The sequence below is a fragment of the Corticium candelabrum genome, chromosome 13 (genome assembly GCF_963422355.1).
Source record: "Corticium candelabrum chromosome 13, ooCorCand1.1, whole genome shotgun sequence".
Taxonomy (NCBI): Eukaryota; Metazoa; Porifera; class Homoscleromorpha; order Homosclerophorida; family Plakinidae; genus Corticium; species Corticium candelabrum.
Window position 1 is genome coordinate 4374737 of NC_085097.1, and position 17367 is coordinate 4392103.

Sequence of the window (17367 nt, forward strand, 5' to 3'; positions counted from 1 at the left end):
GCCAATCGCGTGACATGCCAAGCAGTACTTTTGAAAGTGATATCCTAAACGTAAATAGTCGTTGATAATCGTGATTTTCTAACATGTATTGTTGCCAAACTGATTTTGTCATTTTGGTGTATGTTTGCTGAATGGAACAGACAACGAAATGGTTGCTGATACTGTATGCAGTCATTTGGCATTGCATTCTAATTAAAGAAATGCCCACAGTTATTTAATTGTTTCTAATCATCAGAGTATTAGTGATCAAACAGGTACTTTGATTTTGTAGTCAAAATTTATTGGGCATGTTTAATACTATAATATATCTTATTGTGTTTAATTACTTAATTAAGTAGCAAATGAAATATCAACCAACAATGTCTAAATTACGTAATTCCAAGTATTAGGTATTTGAAGTCCACAAATTTTAGGATTACTAGACGGTCTATAGCCCATGCCACGCTACCCCCTGACTGACTATAATTATAATTGCACATAGTAAAATAATTAGTAATGAATTTTTGTTTTATTAATTAATTAAAAATTTATAATTAAAGCATTTATGTTTAAATAAACTTTTAATTGAAAATTAATTTAAAAATTATTTTAAAAATTAATTAGCAAATGATCTGTAGACAAACAATCTTAAGATTTAAGCATTCGTATTTTGTGGTCTACGGATTAGAATTTGTGCAAAATTTTTAATTTTTATTTACATGATTATGTATACAATCAACATGCTTTATTTGTATGGATCACTTGTACACGACTTGCTACAGACTGAGTCTCATTCAAATGTTGTTATTGGATCCGTTTTGAAAATCATGCATACATACATTTTTAAGCTCAATTACATTTCTACGTACCATGGCAATAGCTAGCGTCATGTACTGCAGAAATACTAAAGTCTGCAAATTTACAAGCTAAAATTTCTAAAACAATTTGTCGTTCAAAGTCAATGCATCGTGATCATGATAATATGTCGGTAACTATTCGGTTATTCTTTGCAATCACTCTCACAGGGTTGCTTCGCTGTCTGATTGAAATTCAGGAATTGACTTGCCTGCAACGTATACAGACACGTACCATTATAAACATTAGAGACAATGTTTTTCATGCTTGAAATCGAGCACATAACTTCTATTTTACCGAAAGTTTGCCATGCCCAGCTTTTTCTGTTTTCAGCCACGTCGTATAATTTCTGAAAGAAGACCAAACACAGATATAACCTTAATTGGTCTAAGCCGTTTATTCGATCACGTGACTAACTTGAGGCTGTCGTTGCTGCCATTCCTCTCGCTCCACGCATGCATTTTATTCTGGACATCTCAACGTTGCTTCTGCAAATTGGATTTGTTCCACCAGCTGCTTGACAATCGAACTCTTGTAGTGTTAGCCAGAGCAGTGCTAGTCTACGAAACGATCAATCAGTCAATTAATTAATTAATTGAAACAATGGTTGATTGCAGGACAGACATTTCATGCTCATAAACGGCTTGTATCTTACCCAAATCTGGTCCGTATTGTTTTTCCTGTCGTGTACCAGAACACTAGATAAAAGAAAATGTAGTTTTAGTTTGAGAGCTGCTGCGCATACACACTAGAAATAGAGATGCAAAGTCAAAGCGTATAACTGGGCACCCCTTTAGAATTCTTTCATTCTTCTTTACTTTATTTACTCTTCAGTTGCAGAAATCGTTGCGTACATGGTTGCTGCCAACAGTTGAAATGAAGATGACCGTGAAGTTTTCCAAATGACAAGGCCAGGTGCGTACGGAGAGCGTCATGTCCGAGACCCTAAGAAAACAGTTATTGATGTATAAATGGGTAAGATATGAGCTAATCTCTTTACCAAATGTTCGACTGTTTGAAAGTGATATTAGGGTCTTCTTGCACTGGAGTGTTATTCCAGTCTGTGGAAGTAGACATGTTGACTGATTCCTTTTCTACACAGACTGCTGTTGCTATCATAACTTTTAACTTCACTGTCCATCCATCCTGGAACGTTGAGGCAGATGGTAGAGTATTCCACCTAAACGTTTAAGGCAAGCAACTAAGACTAATGACACCTTAATTGTTATGTGCAAGTTCTATACCCAATTGAACTGGTCAGATTTGGTTGCAAATGAAGTAGCAACACTAATCTAGATGGATGGAGACAAGTGTTATTGCTTTTTTAAGTAGCACTTGATCAAATTTATGTATGAGAGAAACAGATCACACGTGCGCGCGCGCACACACACACTCACTCACACACACACACACACACACACACACACACACACACACACACACACACACACACACACACACACACCACAAGCAGAAACAAACAAACAAAAGTAAACTACTATACGCATATCTCAGGTGCTGGCTATGCAGGCACCTATAAATATTCACTACTTTATTTAGATATCTGAATATTCCTAGCTCACTGTACAGTCTACTGCACCTGGATGCAATATCGAATACACATACAGCTGCAGTACATGAAGACAACTCAGACACAAACATCGAACGTATAGGAAAACAAATACGCTCCAGGAGTACACCTCTTGAGGTGACAGTAAGAAGGTAGCGACGTATTGATTAGTCTGTTTGTCACTTGTACGTCGTGTTACCTTGTACGTGTATGCTGCGAGTAAGAAAGATGATGTGATGAGAAATTGCCACTTCCTGCCAACAATTTTCATGATCGCACTTCCAAGACTGATTGCACAGAGAAATAGTTTTTCCGGCCTGTTTCGATCGCTCTTAGAATGTCTCATTATTATTCCTTGCAAGATCTGTAATCTTTGTTCTTTAGAGCAAGGGAAGGTAGTCATATGGAGAAGGTAGTCTTATGGGGAAGGCAGTCTTATGGGGAAGGCAGTCCCTTAGGGGTTATAGCTTTACAGGGAACTCGAGCAATAGTATGTAAATGCAGGTCTTGGTCTCCAATTAGCTAGGGTAAAATCCCATAGTTAGAGGTCTGGCTGAAAGCCTTCCTTTGCCCAAATAGCACTTATTAATTAACAGAAATTTGTATCAGTAAAGGTTGGAGATAAATGGATGAATTTTATATGAAATGTAAATTTTCTTTAGATTAATAGCAAAATCTACTTTATTCATTAATTAATGTCAATTGCGTGACATGCCAGGCAACAGACTTTTTTGGAAAGTGATATAAACATAATTAAGTCATTGATAATTAGTCTAACATACTGTATAGTGTTGCAAAACTGAATTTTGCGATTTTGGTGTTACTGAATCAGACAGACTGTGAAATGGTTGATGATTCTGTATACGCAGTCAGTTGGCATTTTTCAACTAAAGTAGGGTCAACACTTAGGTAATTGTTACATACTGAGCAGAGCATTATTGGTCAAATAGGTACTGTAGTACTTTGATTTCTTGAGCCCTTGTTTCGCGTGTTTTCCAAATGGTTATTATGTAACCATTCAAGTAGTTGCTAGAGACTTCACAGTAGAAGACTAAATTGTACATAGTAAAATATTTAGTGATGGTATTTGTGCTTCATTAACTAATTAAAATTTATTAGCAAATGATTTATGTTTTAAATTAAACTGTTTTATTAAAAATTAATTTAATTTATTAGTAAATGATTTATAGACAAACAATCTTAACATTTAAGAATAAATATTTTGTGGTCTACGGGTTAAAATTTGTGCAAAATTATTAAATTTTATTTATACAATTATGTATACGATCAACATGCCATATTTGTAGGGATCACTGTGTAGACGACTTGCTACAGATTGAGTCTCATTCAAATGTTGTTATTGGATCAGTTTTGAAAATCATGCATACATACTCTAACTGCGCTCAATCACATTTCTACGTACCATGACAATAGATGGCGTCATGTTCTGCAGAAATTCTAAGTCTGCAAATTTACAAGCTAAAATTTCTAAAACAATTTGTCGTTTAAAGTCAATGCATCGATCATGATGATATGTCGGTAACTCTTCGGTTATTCTCGCAATCACTTCCACAGGGTTGCTTCGCAGTCACTTCCACAGGGTTGCTTCGCTGCCTGGTTGAAATTCAGGAATTGGCTTGCCTGCAACGTATACAGACGCCATTAGAACATTAGAGACTATGTTTTGCTTGAGATCGAGCATATGACTTCTATTTTACCTGACAGTTTGCCATGTCCAGCTTTTCTTGTTTTCATCCACATCGTATAATTTCTGAAAGAAGACCAAACACAGATATAACCTTAATCGCCGTTTATTCGATCACGTGACTGACTTGAAGCTGTTGTCGTTGCCATTCCACTCGCTCCACGCATGCATTTTATTCTGGACATCTCCACGTTGCTTTTGCAAATTGGATTTGTTCCACATGCTGCTTGACAATCGAACTCTTGTAGTGTTAGCCAGAGCAGTGTTAGTCTACGAAACGGTCAATCAATTAATTAATTAACTAGGATAATAATTGTTGATTAGACAACGTACGTCTCATGCTCAAAAAACGGCGTGTATCTTACCCACATCTGGTCCGTATTGTTTTCGTGTAGTGTTCCACAACACTAGATAAAAGAAAACGTAGGTTTAGTTTGAGAGCTGCTGCGCATGCACACTAGCTAGAGAGATGCAAAGTCAAAGGGTATGACTGGGCACCGCTTTAGAATTATTTCGTTCTTCTTTATTTTATTACTCTTCAGTTGTATAAATCGTTGCGTACCTGGTTGTAGCCAACAGTTGAGATGAAGATGAGCGTGAAGAAAACCAAAGGACAAGGCCAGTTACGTACGGAGAGCGTCATATCCGAGACAACTAGGCAGCTCAAAGACTTCGACGGAATGAATGCACAACTGGTAGGTGGTTATTTTATATATGAATGTACAGACCCTTTGGGACTACAGTCTTTAACTAATTAACTTTGCTTTCGCGTATGTAGTCCCGAACACAAATTAGGGACTGAACTCCCATGACCTTGTCCCCGTAGTAGCCGCATCTAGATACGGGGTGGACGTGTATATCTGTGGTTTCTAAAAGTAAAACCCGCACTTACCATTCTTGCAGTATTTTAGAAGCTGATGACATTACGGCAGTCTCTGTAGGTTTAGGCAATGTATACGACTAGACAGTAGTGCATGGCTTACTAGAGATTCTTGTAAAGCGCTTTGTGTCTATTTCTTGAATCCATTGGCAAGTATACTATGAAAGATAATTGAACAAGAACGTGCGGTGAATTTTATCTATTGTGAAGTCATTTTTATTCTCTACAGATATCAGAGGACGATTTAGGGAAAGAACTTAAAGGCACGTGCTCCCTTTGTGCCTCCAATTTAAACTAAATATCCAGTCGGTCAACGTTTCGCTAGTTCAATTCAGTGTCTAAAGCAAACAAGCACTATACAAATGTCCACAGTAAATTTCATAGTCTCTGCTAAACAACATTTTATTTAGTTTATGCATCGATGTGATGTCATGTAATATAATGTGAGCCCCCTTCTGGAAACTTAGTAGTGCTGAATTTTCTAGCTTGCAATGATGCAGATGAAGGTACATCAGTTAAATACTACAGCAATACAAGGTTGAAGCTGCTACTACTTGTAAGTTTAGGTGCTCGAGCGCATGTCGTCGACACATTTCTGCACACTTTCGTTTCTTATCAGAATTTATTTATATTGTACTTATTATGTAATTAATTATATTATAGTCACGTGATAAAGTTACGCCTTTTAACGCGCGTTATGCAGGACCAATGCAAGTACGCTTCCTCCAGGTATCGACATTGAAACACTGGTGAAGATCCTACTAAATAGTAAAAGGTGAATGAAAGTATGGGCTTCTTTTTCATTTGCATAATACCAATGTCTCAAAAATAAAATGTGAAATACCCTTTCAAGTATGCCTTTGTATTAAAATACTCAGCTGGATAAGCCTGATAGGTCTAGTCGTCATTTTGCGATCGTGATCAAGACGATTGAAATGTACAGTGTATGCACTTAGTTCTGACAGTGGTATGGTGTAATAATTATTGTTGACATATAAATTGATATCGGCAAACATGGACTATATCGTCATCAGTGTAGTAAGAATTGATCATACTCTTGTACGGGACATGTCAATAGTTAACTCCGGAAGCTGATACCTATATATAGACTTTCCTTGAGTATCACAGAGTTTAGGCAAGAGTGAGGCCCATCTTGCAACGTCCTCGATATTCCTGCGCCTATCGTGCTGACGGTTTAGCCACGTGAACAGCTGTACCTAAATTCGAGGAAACTTAGGAGCACGACCAGACAAGACTGCCTTAGTCTCCTATACACTTCTTGCAGGGCCGGATCCAGAGCGGGGGTTCAGAGGGTTGTAACCCCCTCTTTTTCAATAGGCGTGGTTTAATAATTTTATATAATTTTATTAGAAAAGAGAAAATTAGTAATGCTATAAACAACTGCTAACGGTGAGCTCCTCTTTCAAAAATTCCTGCATTCGGCGCTGTTCTTGTCAGCCGTTTTTACATAATACTTTCTTCTTTAGCTTTCCATTTTATCTTCTTCTGGTCAATACATACATACGTAATATGAATTACTAGAAATTTTGCATGTTTACTTCCATGACAGGGTTTCAACAAATACGCATTGTCTATAGATGGGTGATGCGTTTCATTAGACGTTCAGAAAACTCCCTTGCAACGTGTGTTTCTCACCAACGCGAGACGTCTACGGATACCTTACAACTAGTATTTTAACAGAGTGTTTCATAGCTACTTGTATACAGTAGAGGCTAGTCAGTGGCGGCGGAAGCTCCTACCGATTAGGGGTGCCGGCTACAAAGTCCCAGAGTCACGTGACCTTTCGCTTGTTTGAGAAGCTACTGTCCTTAGAGGCTTTATATGGCTTACGAATTTTGAAACGTTTACGATATCCACTAGATAACTAATCTCATACCGAACACACATACATGATTCCTGTGAAACAATTACCAAGCACTACATAGTACTAAGGCCCCCAAAGTGTACCTTATTCGCTCGTCGGTACAAGAAACAAGAATCGGTCGCAACGTTTACCAAGTTTATGTCATCCAGTAACTCTTTGTGCACATGTAAGAGTGAACAGTTATTTATCCTCTTCTCTTTCATAGGAATGGTAGGTAGGTCAGTAGCCTCCTAAGAGTTGAGAAGGCTCTCTCTGAAGTTGCAGATGTTACGGGTATTGTAAGGTAAAGACGCAGCAGCTTGTAAACTTGGGTTAGAACGGATCGGTGTGTTGTCATAGCTGTACATACCGTCTCATTACTTGTGACACGCTTTACACCCGAAAGCGCCTCTCTGATTACATCCTGCAAAACGGTGAAATGGCGGGGAAGTCCATGATGTGTGCGCGTGGCCTAGCTGGTGATTGGATTGGCAACATATTGCAAAAGTACATGATTCCTTTTAAGGAGATTCAATTATCGGGGAAACTCAGACCCCCAATTCAAATATTGAAAGGTCTGTCGCCCTTCGAAACCCCCATCTCCGCCGCCTCTGCTAGTTCATGACTCGATCCTAGGGAACTGACATACCTTGCATCAAGAGAAGCAGTCCCAACAGGCAAGGCTTTTTCTTCTTTTCTTCAACCACTCGACCAGAATAAAGGCTGTGGGTCCACAACTAAAGAGTGTGCGCTGCATTTTGACTCAGAAAATGGAGAGCAAGTTGCGCGTATCTCTAGTAGGCAGTTGACGATTGCTCACTAGATGTTTATTAACACATGTTCCTAATTTTATAACACCTACGTGCACTCTAACAGAGACAACGACGCGTTGGGCTTGGACCGATAAGCTAGCAGCATTTAGATCTAGCCTTACTTCTGTGACAAGATTTATACGAGCACCCTGTATTAGAATAGCCCAGCCTCTCATCCGTTTCTGTTTGACAGCTATTACCTAAAACGAGTAAATTTACCTGGAAAAGTCTGCCGTTTGCAGAGCAACACCGCTGAGTAAGTCACAAGTGAAATTACGATCAGTACCGTCAGTCAGGAACTTCCACGCAAAGGAAGTTACATGTCTTGTTGTATCTGTAGGTGTTTAGACACTCCCCGCGTTAGTTTGAGATATGAACGCTGCTTTGTCTTGTAGCCTGCAAACGAAGAGACGTAGAAACAGATCGTATGTACGCACCAGTAAATGTCTAAGCTTTAGAGCGATACCTGTATACGACTGGAATCGCATAGGATCTGCTAGCGCACTAGCAAAATATACGGGACAAAGTATGTAAACAATCCGGATGTGGGGTGCATGCATTCTTGCTGTGGACACTTTTATCCGATACGGAGAGCGAATGAGCCTGCGTAGCAGCTGCACTAGATACGTGAATGGTTTCCTCACATGTAGATACGTCCTGTTGTAGTTGGCCGCACGTGACCATGGTTCCTAGGGACAACTTGAAGTAGCTACAGTTTATAGTAGTCTCAGAAACATTAATTTTTCTACAGAGTTTTACAAAAAGGACCTGAGATTGAACGACGTACTGAACATACAATTAGCATGACATCAACACAATTAAATTCTTAATAACAGTTACATATCGCAATATCTTAGCACTTGTAATCAGTTAGTATCACAGACTTTCTTCATGTTGATTGAGACGTTGATAACCAAATATCTCGTAGTCGTCGTCGTATTGATCACGTAGACGTTGAAACTGAGCGGTCGAAAGCTGAGAAAAAAAGTTGTACTTTGTTTCGTTACCCGATCGATTGTCGTGCGGCAGATGCAGCCAAGATGGAGCTCCAACAGATCTGAGGAGATAATCTGATTCCTCAGCAAGACCAGTACTATCCATGTCAACGAGGAAATCATAATCAATGTGACAAGGATGGCAAATCAAGTTGATTGGTCTCCAATGACTGTTAAGATCTAGATACTTTCCTTTGTTGCCATAGAAACGAGTGATATAATTGACAAAATGAGAAAAACTGATGTCTTTCCAATCGTCTAGTTTACTCTTGCCTCCATTGAGACGCTTGTTGTACTCTACAACCAATTTGCAAACATTTCCTTGACCTGTAGTTTTACGAGATTTAATCTGTCTGTAATCGGAAACGACTCGTTGAAGAGGCTCTCTGTACGACATGAATTTCGTGTAGTTCTTTAACCTCCACTCGATATCCGCATTGCTGTGATACTTTTCACTCAAGCGCGTTAGATACTGGAAGTCGTGGTGCAAGGCGTGGTCTACCGCCGCCTTTACGTTCGAAAACCTTCCCGCCAAAATGAGCATCATGCTACGCCAGGATGTTGTCCCGGATTTTCTGACAGGACACCAAATGAGTCGGTGTTCGTCGTCCACCACCATCGTGGCGTACAAAAGTCTTTTCTCAGCTTTCGAAAGTGGTCGCTGGAATTGTGCACAAGCTTGCTTCAATGATTCCTTTCTTAGCTCAAAACGTGACAATGCTTTGGTTCTTGTTGCAGGAAGAGGTTGCTTAATTTCTACAAAACAGCAAAATTGAGTAGATTTTATCATACCGGAAGTAGACGGTTTAACAATATATATAATAGCGTAGGTAGCGGTGGACTACAGGCAGCTAAAATCCCGTCACTCAATTATGCAATTTTTGTATCGTGCCATAGGTGGCACCAGATGCTGGTTTTGGGCACCAAGCAAGCAAAGATTTGGCACCAAGACGTGAAACCACTCAAGCAGATAGTGATATGATTCCGTGAACACAAAGCATTACTAATGCATAACGATACGTACCTATATACTCATGTATGTATGTATGCATAAATGGATGGATGTATGTACGTACAGGGGCTCTTGTATAACAATGTACGTACGTGTGTATGTACCACGTACTTCGGCAGAAAGGTACCGTAGCCTCAAACTAGTCTCTCGCAGGTGTTTTCACGTGCACGTGGGCGGGTCAGCCCGTTGGGCACCAGAATGCCACACTGAGGCACCAACCATATGCAAATTTGGCCACCCAATTTCAAAGGCATGTGCACAGGTCATTGCAGGACGTAAACGAAATTGGGTAGAAGCCATAAAAGTTTTTGAGGATTGCAGACAAAAGAAGACATCACTGATAGCCATATTCCTATTGCTGATTTGGTTGTTTTCTCGACAAATACGTTTTTCAGTTGGCAACTTCTCCCATACATCACTTACACAAACACTGCAAACTTAATCAGAATTGTAGCTATGAGTGATATTTTTTGGTGAAAAATCTATCAAGGATTCCCTAGGCATGCGTATCCTTGGGATTCCATGGCTTCTAATCCTATTGCGCTCACCTACCATTTATATGAACCGCATTAAAGTCACTGACACACACACACACACACACACACACACACACACACACACACACACACACACACACACACACAAGCAAGCAAGCAAGCAAGCAAACAAACAAACACACAAACGCAGTCACACACACACACACACACACACACACACACACACACACACCACGTCGCCTTATGTACTAGCCTTCACCCGCAAGTCCGAGCGCAAGTGGTAGGCAGTGAAAATCCAACCCGTTCTGCCCGTATTCTGCGTTCCGTTTATCTAGCATGATGCACCTTGCTCCTCTTCGAGTCTACTTCCAATTTAGGATGACGCAATTGCCCCGCCCTGATGCTACTTACCGTTTAAATTATAGCATGACGCAACTTCCGCGACTGAACAAAGGCCACCGAGTCGAGACTCCGAAAGGGGTCCTCGGCGAATCTGAGTGCGTACGGACCGTCTACTTCCCGTCTTCGGACATGACGGGACGCTGCAGTTGCAATTATAAGTTGCTAGACTAGAGTAGAAAATAAAAAAAAATGAGCAGCAGTAAGGTGGCTCCTAGGAAAGATGTAAATAGACGATATTGGGGCTGAGCTTTTAGACAATGCGCAATCTTGAGGTTAACAAGCACCTTTCGCCAATCTCGCTGTACACACACAAAGTCCACGTTTCCGGGTCTGCTTCTGAACCGTACATCATCTTACCGTTGACTAGGCTTTGTAAGTAAGTTCACTGCTTACCATTTCGTGCATCTTGTGAGAGACTTTGGCTGCGTAGAGACTCGTAAGAAGTCATTTCTTGAGTATGGCTTCTCGAGGGTAAGAGACTGCTGTTCAAGCTGAAGTCGCCTGATTCGCACTCTGAACAGATATACGTGGTGGGAAAGACAGACTACTCATTGCCCAGCGATATAAGTTTTGTTAGGTAAAGATTTTGCTGGATGGGAATTAATTCGGACTAACCGAACGTGACGCACTGTGTGGCTGAATAGGACTAATTGCTTCACCATCTAGCTGTCTTGAAATGTGTAACTGTAAAACTGTGTAAGTTGTCGAACTGGAGTCAACAGAAATTTTGTCTAGCCTAACCAACCCTTCATGGAAGGTGGCGAGCTCATGAGCTTACATTTCTTGATGTACCTTGGTCTGATTCTTTGTTTGCTATACAGAGTAATAATCTTGGCTGCTCGTTCAATCCAACTCCACACTGTATCAAGCACATTTCTCGACACAAAACCTGTAAAAATTGATTTATTATTTGAAAGTGTGTTGATCGAGAATGTCTTTCCTTTCCTTGCAACTCAGAATTTGCAGATGCAAAGTCTTGATCGAGAACTCTAATCTTGTTTTGAAGTTCTACTACTTCATTTGGTAGCTGTTCAATTACCCGATATAAACCATCATCCTCCGCCTCAGTGACATTTTCGACAATCAACATCTTCACTTCTAGGATCACTAGACGGGGAGTGCTAATTGTAATAAACAGACTGTAGTATACTTGTACTGTACTCTGATCCGTGTCAGTACCTATCGAGTGCAAGTTGTCCCAGTAAGATCTTCGACTTGGCCAATCACTTATATACAGAAGCAAGCTAGACTGTGTAGAAACAACGCGGAACGTCCTATATGTCTGGTTACTCCAAACGTGTTTTCAGGTGGCATGATTTCACTCGCCAAAACTAATCCATCGCTAGGCAATAAATAGTCTGTGCTTCCACTCCACGTGTATCTGTTCAGAGTGTGAATCAGGCGACTTCAGCTTGAACAGCAGTCTCTTTACCCTTGAGAAGCCGTACTCAAGAAATGGCTTCCTACGCGTCTCTGTACAGGCAAAGTCTCTCACAAGATGTACGAAATGGTAAGTAGTGAACTTAATTACAAAGCCTAGTCAACGGCAAAATGATCTACGGTTCAGAAGCAGACCCGGAAACGTGGACTTTGTGTACAGCGAGATCGGCGAAAGGTGCGTGTTACCCTCGAGATTGCGCATGATCTAAAAGCTCCGCCCCTAATGTCGTCTATTGTAATCACACCTTGTAACATGATTACAGATAAAAGAATAACAACATAATATTATTAGTGGTTACAGCAACTTAGATATGTCATCATCACTTTCTGCTACTACAAGTACTAAGTTGATGTCTAGTTACTAAAGTGACATCTCATATGGCACCTTCTGAGAACAATTTCATGCAAAAGAAACAGCCTTATGTTAGGACAACCTCAGATCAACACAATCAGACATTGATCGGTCAATGTCAGGGTATAAAAATTGATGCCGGCCAAACATCACATGTAGTCAGCTGTTGGCCGATGGCCTGCAGGTATATTTGTCTCTCGACGCCGTCTCGTTTCTGGAGGTCGGAAGCAGTTCGACCTCGACCCGGCCGCCACGTTTCGCGACGATTGGAGACCGGCGTCGTGTTAATCGGTGCGCTATAGACATCCAGACAGACAGACGCAACAGGAACTTGGCGTATGAAAATTAGAGTCTATGATATATGCATACTACTGTGCCCTATCGTTTGTCTCTTGTAAGTACAAACAACCCTTTCTAACAGCTTCTGCTCACCTCGAATAATGTCTATTCGCTCCCATTTGAACAACAACACGGAGTAAGTAGCAAGTGAGATTGTGGTTAGTACGAGGTAGGATCGTCGACAGCAAGAAAGCTCCATGTCTTGTCCTATCTCTAACAACACGTTCCAGTGTATCTTGGCGATGCGAAAATCTAGAGCAAAGCCAATATCGTTCGCTGTGCACCCAGTCAATTTATCGTCGCGTGCGTTACGAAGCAAACTGTCACACCTTAGCTCTACAATATAATTTATTGTCGCTTGCGTTACGATGCAACCTGTCACATATGGCGCGCCATGTGTGTCAAAAGTCGTTTCGTCGGCTCATTGATGACACTCCTTTGCTCTACAATGCAGTCCGCTAGCCAAGGCTTGTTATTGTGGGGGCAACGTTAGAATTTATTGCCGAGCGTAGCAAGGCTTCTAATCCTGGTCGCACAACAGAAAGGGGACGGTGCTATATGGCTCTCCATCGAGCTCATGGTATCTTATACTATAATACGCGAACGCTCGAGAACGCCCATTTTCGTCTGTCCACATGTCTGTCTGTCTGTAACGCGCTGATCGACACGACACCGGTGCCACCGCCCGCATTGCCACCGCCCATACGGCGTGTACCAGTTGTACGGTATCCGTAGGCGCCTCGCGTCCGTGAGTAACACGTCCAACGGAGTTTTCAAACCGTCTACTGAAACATCGAGTCCTAGCTAGACAATACATATTTGTTGAAACCCTAGCTGTCATGGAAGTAAACATGCAAAGTTTCTGGTAGTTTAGATTACGTATATAGGCCTGGTATGGGTAGTCGTCGTTTTGCGATCGTGATCGAGACAATTGAAATGTACAGTCTAAGTATGCACTCAGTTCCGTTGTAACGACAGTGGCATGGTATTTACTGACATAGAAATTGATATCAGCCAACATTGACTATCAACAGTGTTAGATGCAGCACAGTGTAGTAAAGGATTGATTGTAGTATGGGACGTGTTAATAGTTGACTATAGGTGGCATTCAACTTCTGGAGGTGTTCTTTGGTTGTCCAGTACACACAGTCCCTAGCTACAATACAAAAGGATGGGGCGGCAGAACTTTACGAAGCATTTTCTCCGTCGTTTGGTCACTTGTACGAATCGTTCTTAGACTCATCTAGATCTGTAGTCGGACAAGGAAACGATTTTTAACGTAGGTCCTATCATAAAACATGGTCACAGGAGGAGAAATTTGAGATTTTGTGTACATATATATATATATATATATATATATATATATATATATATATATATATATATATATATACCAAAAGCTCGATGGAGACCCATATAGGACTACGCCCATTTCCGTTGTGCGACCCGGATTAGAAGCCTCGCTACACTCGGCAACTAGTATATATACACATATACATGTTTGAGTGTGTGTGTGTGTGTGTGTGTGTGTGTGTGTGCGTGTGTGTGTACAAAAATTTCAAATTTCTCCTCCCCACGACCACGTTTCATGATAGGACCAACCTTAATTAAAAATCGTTTCCGTGTTCTTTTGTATTGTAGCTAGGGATTGTGTGCACTTGACAACCATGAAGCACCTTTAGGAGTAGAATGACACCTACAGTCGACTATGCACACGTCCCATACTACAATCAATACTTTACTACACTGTGCTGGGTCAGTGCACTTTGCGGCCATTCAATTTTTCAATTCATCAGTTTGGTTAAAAATTGAAAAGTAAATCGTACATTTCAATTTTTTGACTAATTTTTAATCCAAGAATTAGAAATTACACTCTAGGTGAAAATTGACAGACAAACAGCTCAAATAGCTATCATCTCCTGCTGATGAAATAGCAGTTAGTAACTATGCAGTAACCATCTATAGGATTCTCTAGCTACGGAAGCAAATTCTTGATTAGTTGATTTGGCGTAATTCGTCGCGTATAGGCTTTCCCTGAAGGTATTGGTTGTAACAGACTTGTGGGTGTATACAAAGCAATGAGGGTTGTGGCACAAGTGTATAATAGCAAGCTATCCGGGGGTGGGGTGTGTTGGGGTGGGTTGTGGTGGGGTGGGGTGGGGTTTGTTTTAATCAAAAGGCGATTATTTTCAAAAGATAATAATTAGCACATGATGAACATGGAGAAGTTTCTGTTGAATTAATCAAGTGCCTTGTTCTTGTTGTTGATTAATTGTTACAGCTATAGTCAGATCCACCATTTTATTCAGCAACAATACCTGTACTGTATCCAGGAGATTGTTATCTGAGTACTGAGTTATACCGTTCAATTATGACTGTTGTGCACTTATTGTGTTGAGTAATTTGCGCTAAAACAAGCTAATCAGCTTAGCGCTTAAGGCAATTGCAGGTGAACTGTGCTATGCTTAATTAAGTTAAACCTGTGCCACAATTCTAATCTCTTCGGCGCAAGTTCAGATGCACCTTTTTTATACCCGCCAGTGTGTTAAAAACTGAATCCCTCTACTAGCGCCACTGTGTACAATCAGCAAATTGGAGACGCGACATAAACTGAACAAAAAATTCGCTTCCCTACAGAATCCTAGATCATTACTGCTAACCCCTATTTATCAACTTATAATTTAAAGGTAACCAATTTTGAGCTGATCTCTTGCTATGTAAGTCTAGCTAAAACAAGTTATACTTTAAAAAAGAAATATATTACTTTTAAATTAACTATAGTATAAGACCTGCAATATTTAATTAATTAATGTTAAGCAGCAAACAGCCGCTGCATGGTTTAGGGTAAATATAAAAAATCTGAAGCAGCTTCGGCGTTCTCTTTAATGCTCCAGACGATCAAACAGAATGAAAAAATTTGTAGACGAGGCATTGTTGTTGGAGAATGCGTAGCTGACATGAAATTGGCAAGTAAACAACACAGTGCACGTGACTCGACCTAATTAGTTTCTACACCCCACTTCTATGTATAAACCGGAAAGTTGCTAGATATACGACCTATTTTTATCCGGTAACACACGGTAGTGTATGTACATACTAAAAACATCCCACAGCTTAGATGCACATATACCCACTCAGTTTTCATACGTCTAATCTAAATAGGGGATCGTCAACACATTGTGTCATTGGTTTTACTGATTGCAGAGAGACATGAACTTCAAGTTGTCCATCTCCGTTGCAACTGTTTACTGCGTCTTCCACGTCGGATATGTAGAATTAATTAAATGATAAACTTGACGTTTATAATATATTTTCATTGACGTTGTTGTTTGTGTAGATCATTAATTTACAAAACTGGAGCCTCTAAAAACTCTGAAGATCCAGAAGTTCAAGTTTGCCAACCGTTAAAGTCTTACCTCAAAAGAAATCAAGTATAAATGTCATGAATTCGGTGTGGTCAACACTAGATTAGCAAACGTACGCGTACTTACTTTATCAAGATGGTGCGTCTTGACAACGTTTCTGGCATTGGGGGGAAAAGAAAGAAAGTAATCTACAACGTTTGCAATTCTTTTATATGTTAATAAATTTGATGTTAATTTTAGTAGGGAAGTCTCGGCAAATCGGTACGTAATTGCGTCAGAAAATATTATATATACGTAAAGACACACAACTGTAGGGTCTAAGAAGTGCTAAAGCTGACGTTGGTCCAGTAGGCCCGAAAGGAAGCAAGGTAATCTTTAACTTAATACGTATCTAATCTAGGTTGATGGATCTAGTAAAGCGCAAGTTAGAGTGAGTTTACTGACAGGGAGACGTCGGTGCACCTGGAGTTGTCAAACCTGTGTCATCACGCAACAACTTGCCTTCGTGTGGAGCATCTAATCGCGGTAAACTTCATCTCCTGCCTGTCTCTATAAACTCTGCAGATAGGAGAGACGCCATCATGATATGTGCTGATTTGGAAAATGGAGAATTTAAATGGATTGAAGTGATGACAGAATATTAATGTGGGATTCCTACAGTCGGTAATAAAACAAATTCTTTGACCCAAAGTAGCATTTTGTCTCTGTATTTGTTTGACAAAATCACCAATTGCCTAATTTACTTCATAATAACTAAACAATTTTTTTGTAGGCAGCAGTTGCCGAGAATTGGAAGAATCAGTAGATTCTATTTTTCTACATAATCGACTTTACAACTTAACAGACAGCAAGATGCGCTTTGTAACGGTAAGTCAAATTGGTACTTACTAGCCAGTTGGAACAATTTTGAGTTAAGTTGCTATCTAGGCTCTGTAATAGTGAAGAGCAACATTTTCATTTTATATACTTGCGATGAGTACAAACTATAAATCAAGTATACTTTGCAAAAAATTTTTGTTTGCTAAAGGACAATAATTCTCTTACATAAACATAACATTTTATGTACTTACCTGTTGATGTACACTAGATTGTTGTAAGAAGCAAATTGACGTCTGTAATTATAAATATCTAATTTAATTGGCCTTTACAAATTAATGACGTTTGCGTTTATACTGTAAGCTTATTGTGATATGACGACAGTCGGTGGCGAATGGCTATTGAATGGCAAAGCATTTCAGCCGAACATACGAAATGTATGTAATACGCAACAAGCAAAACCTAACCTTTCCTTCTCTTTAAC

At 40.0% G+C, this 17367-nt stretch overlaps 2 protein-coding genes and 1 long non-coding RNA gene across 3 annotated transcripts; all 3 read right to left on the minus strand.

Moving 5' to 3' along the window:
* Positions 1–774: 774 nt before the first annotated feature.
* LOC134189305 (uncharacterized) lies at positions 775–1583 on the minus strand. Its single transcript, XR_009971479.1, has 4 exons — positions 1490–1583; positions 1252–1394; positions 1132–1183; positions 775–1045 (listed from the first exon to the last, which is right to left on the minus strand). It is a non-coding gene; the product is annotated as an uncharacterized LOC134189305 (long non-coding RNA).
* Positions 1584–3746: 2163 nt separating this feature from the next.
* LOC134189099 (uncharacterized) lies at positions 3747–4793 on the minus strand. Its single transcript, XM_062657329.1, has 5 exons — positions 4672–4793; positions 4475–4516; positions 4237–4379; positions 4123–4175; positions 3747–4045 (listed from the first exon to the last, which is right to left on the minus strand). The coding sequence occupies exons 1-5, from the start codon at positions 4750–4752 to the stop codon at positions 3993–3995; spliced, it is 372 nt and encodes a 123-aa protein (XP_062513313.1). The 5' UTR covers positions 4753–4793; the 3' UTR covers positions 3747–3992.
* A 3748-nt stretch (positions 4794–8541) lies between these two features.
* LOC134188544 (carbohydrate sulfotransferase 11-like) lies at positions 8542–9279 on the minus strand. Its single transcript, XM_062656709.1, has one exon. The coding sequence runs from the start codon at positions 9277–9279 to the stop codon at positions 8542–8544; it is 738 nt and encodes a 245-aa protein (XP_062512693.1).
* Positions 9280–17367: the final 8088 nt, after the last annotated feature.

What these genes read in the sequence shown, in the direction of transcription:
- LOC134189099 (XM_062657329.1), bottom strand. Translation starts at nt 4,752, where the DNA reads ATGACGCTCTCCGTACGTAACTGGCCTTGTCCTTTGGTTTTCTTCACG. An exon ending in CAACTGTTGGCTACAACCAG is followed by an intron (nt 4,517 to 4,671) that starts GTACGCAACGAT and finishes TCTTTTATCTAG; the next exon opens with TGTTGTGGAACACTACACGA. An exon ending in GGCAACGACAACAGCTTCAA is followed by an intron (nt 4,176 to 4,236) that starts GTCAGTCACGTG and finishes GTCTTCTTTCAG; the next exon opens with AAATTATACGATGTGGATGA.
- LOC134188544 (XM_062656709.1), bottom strand. Translation starts at nt 9,279, where the DNA reads ATGGTGGTGGACGACGAACACCGACTCATTTGGTGTCCTGTCAGAAAA.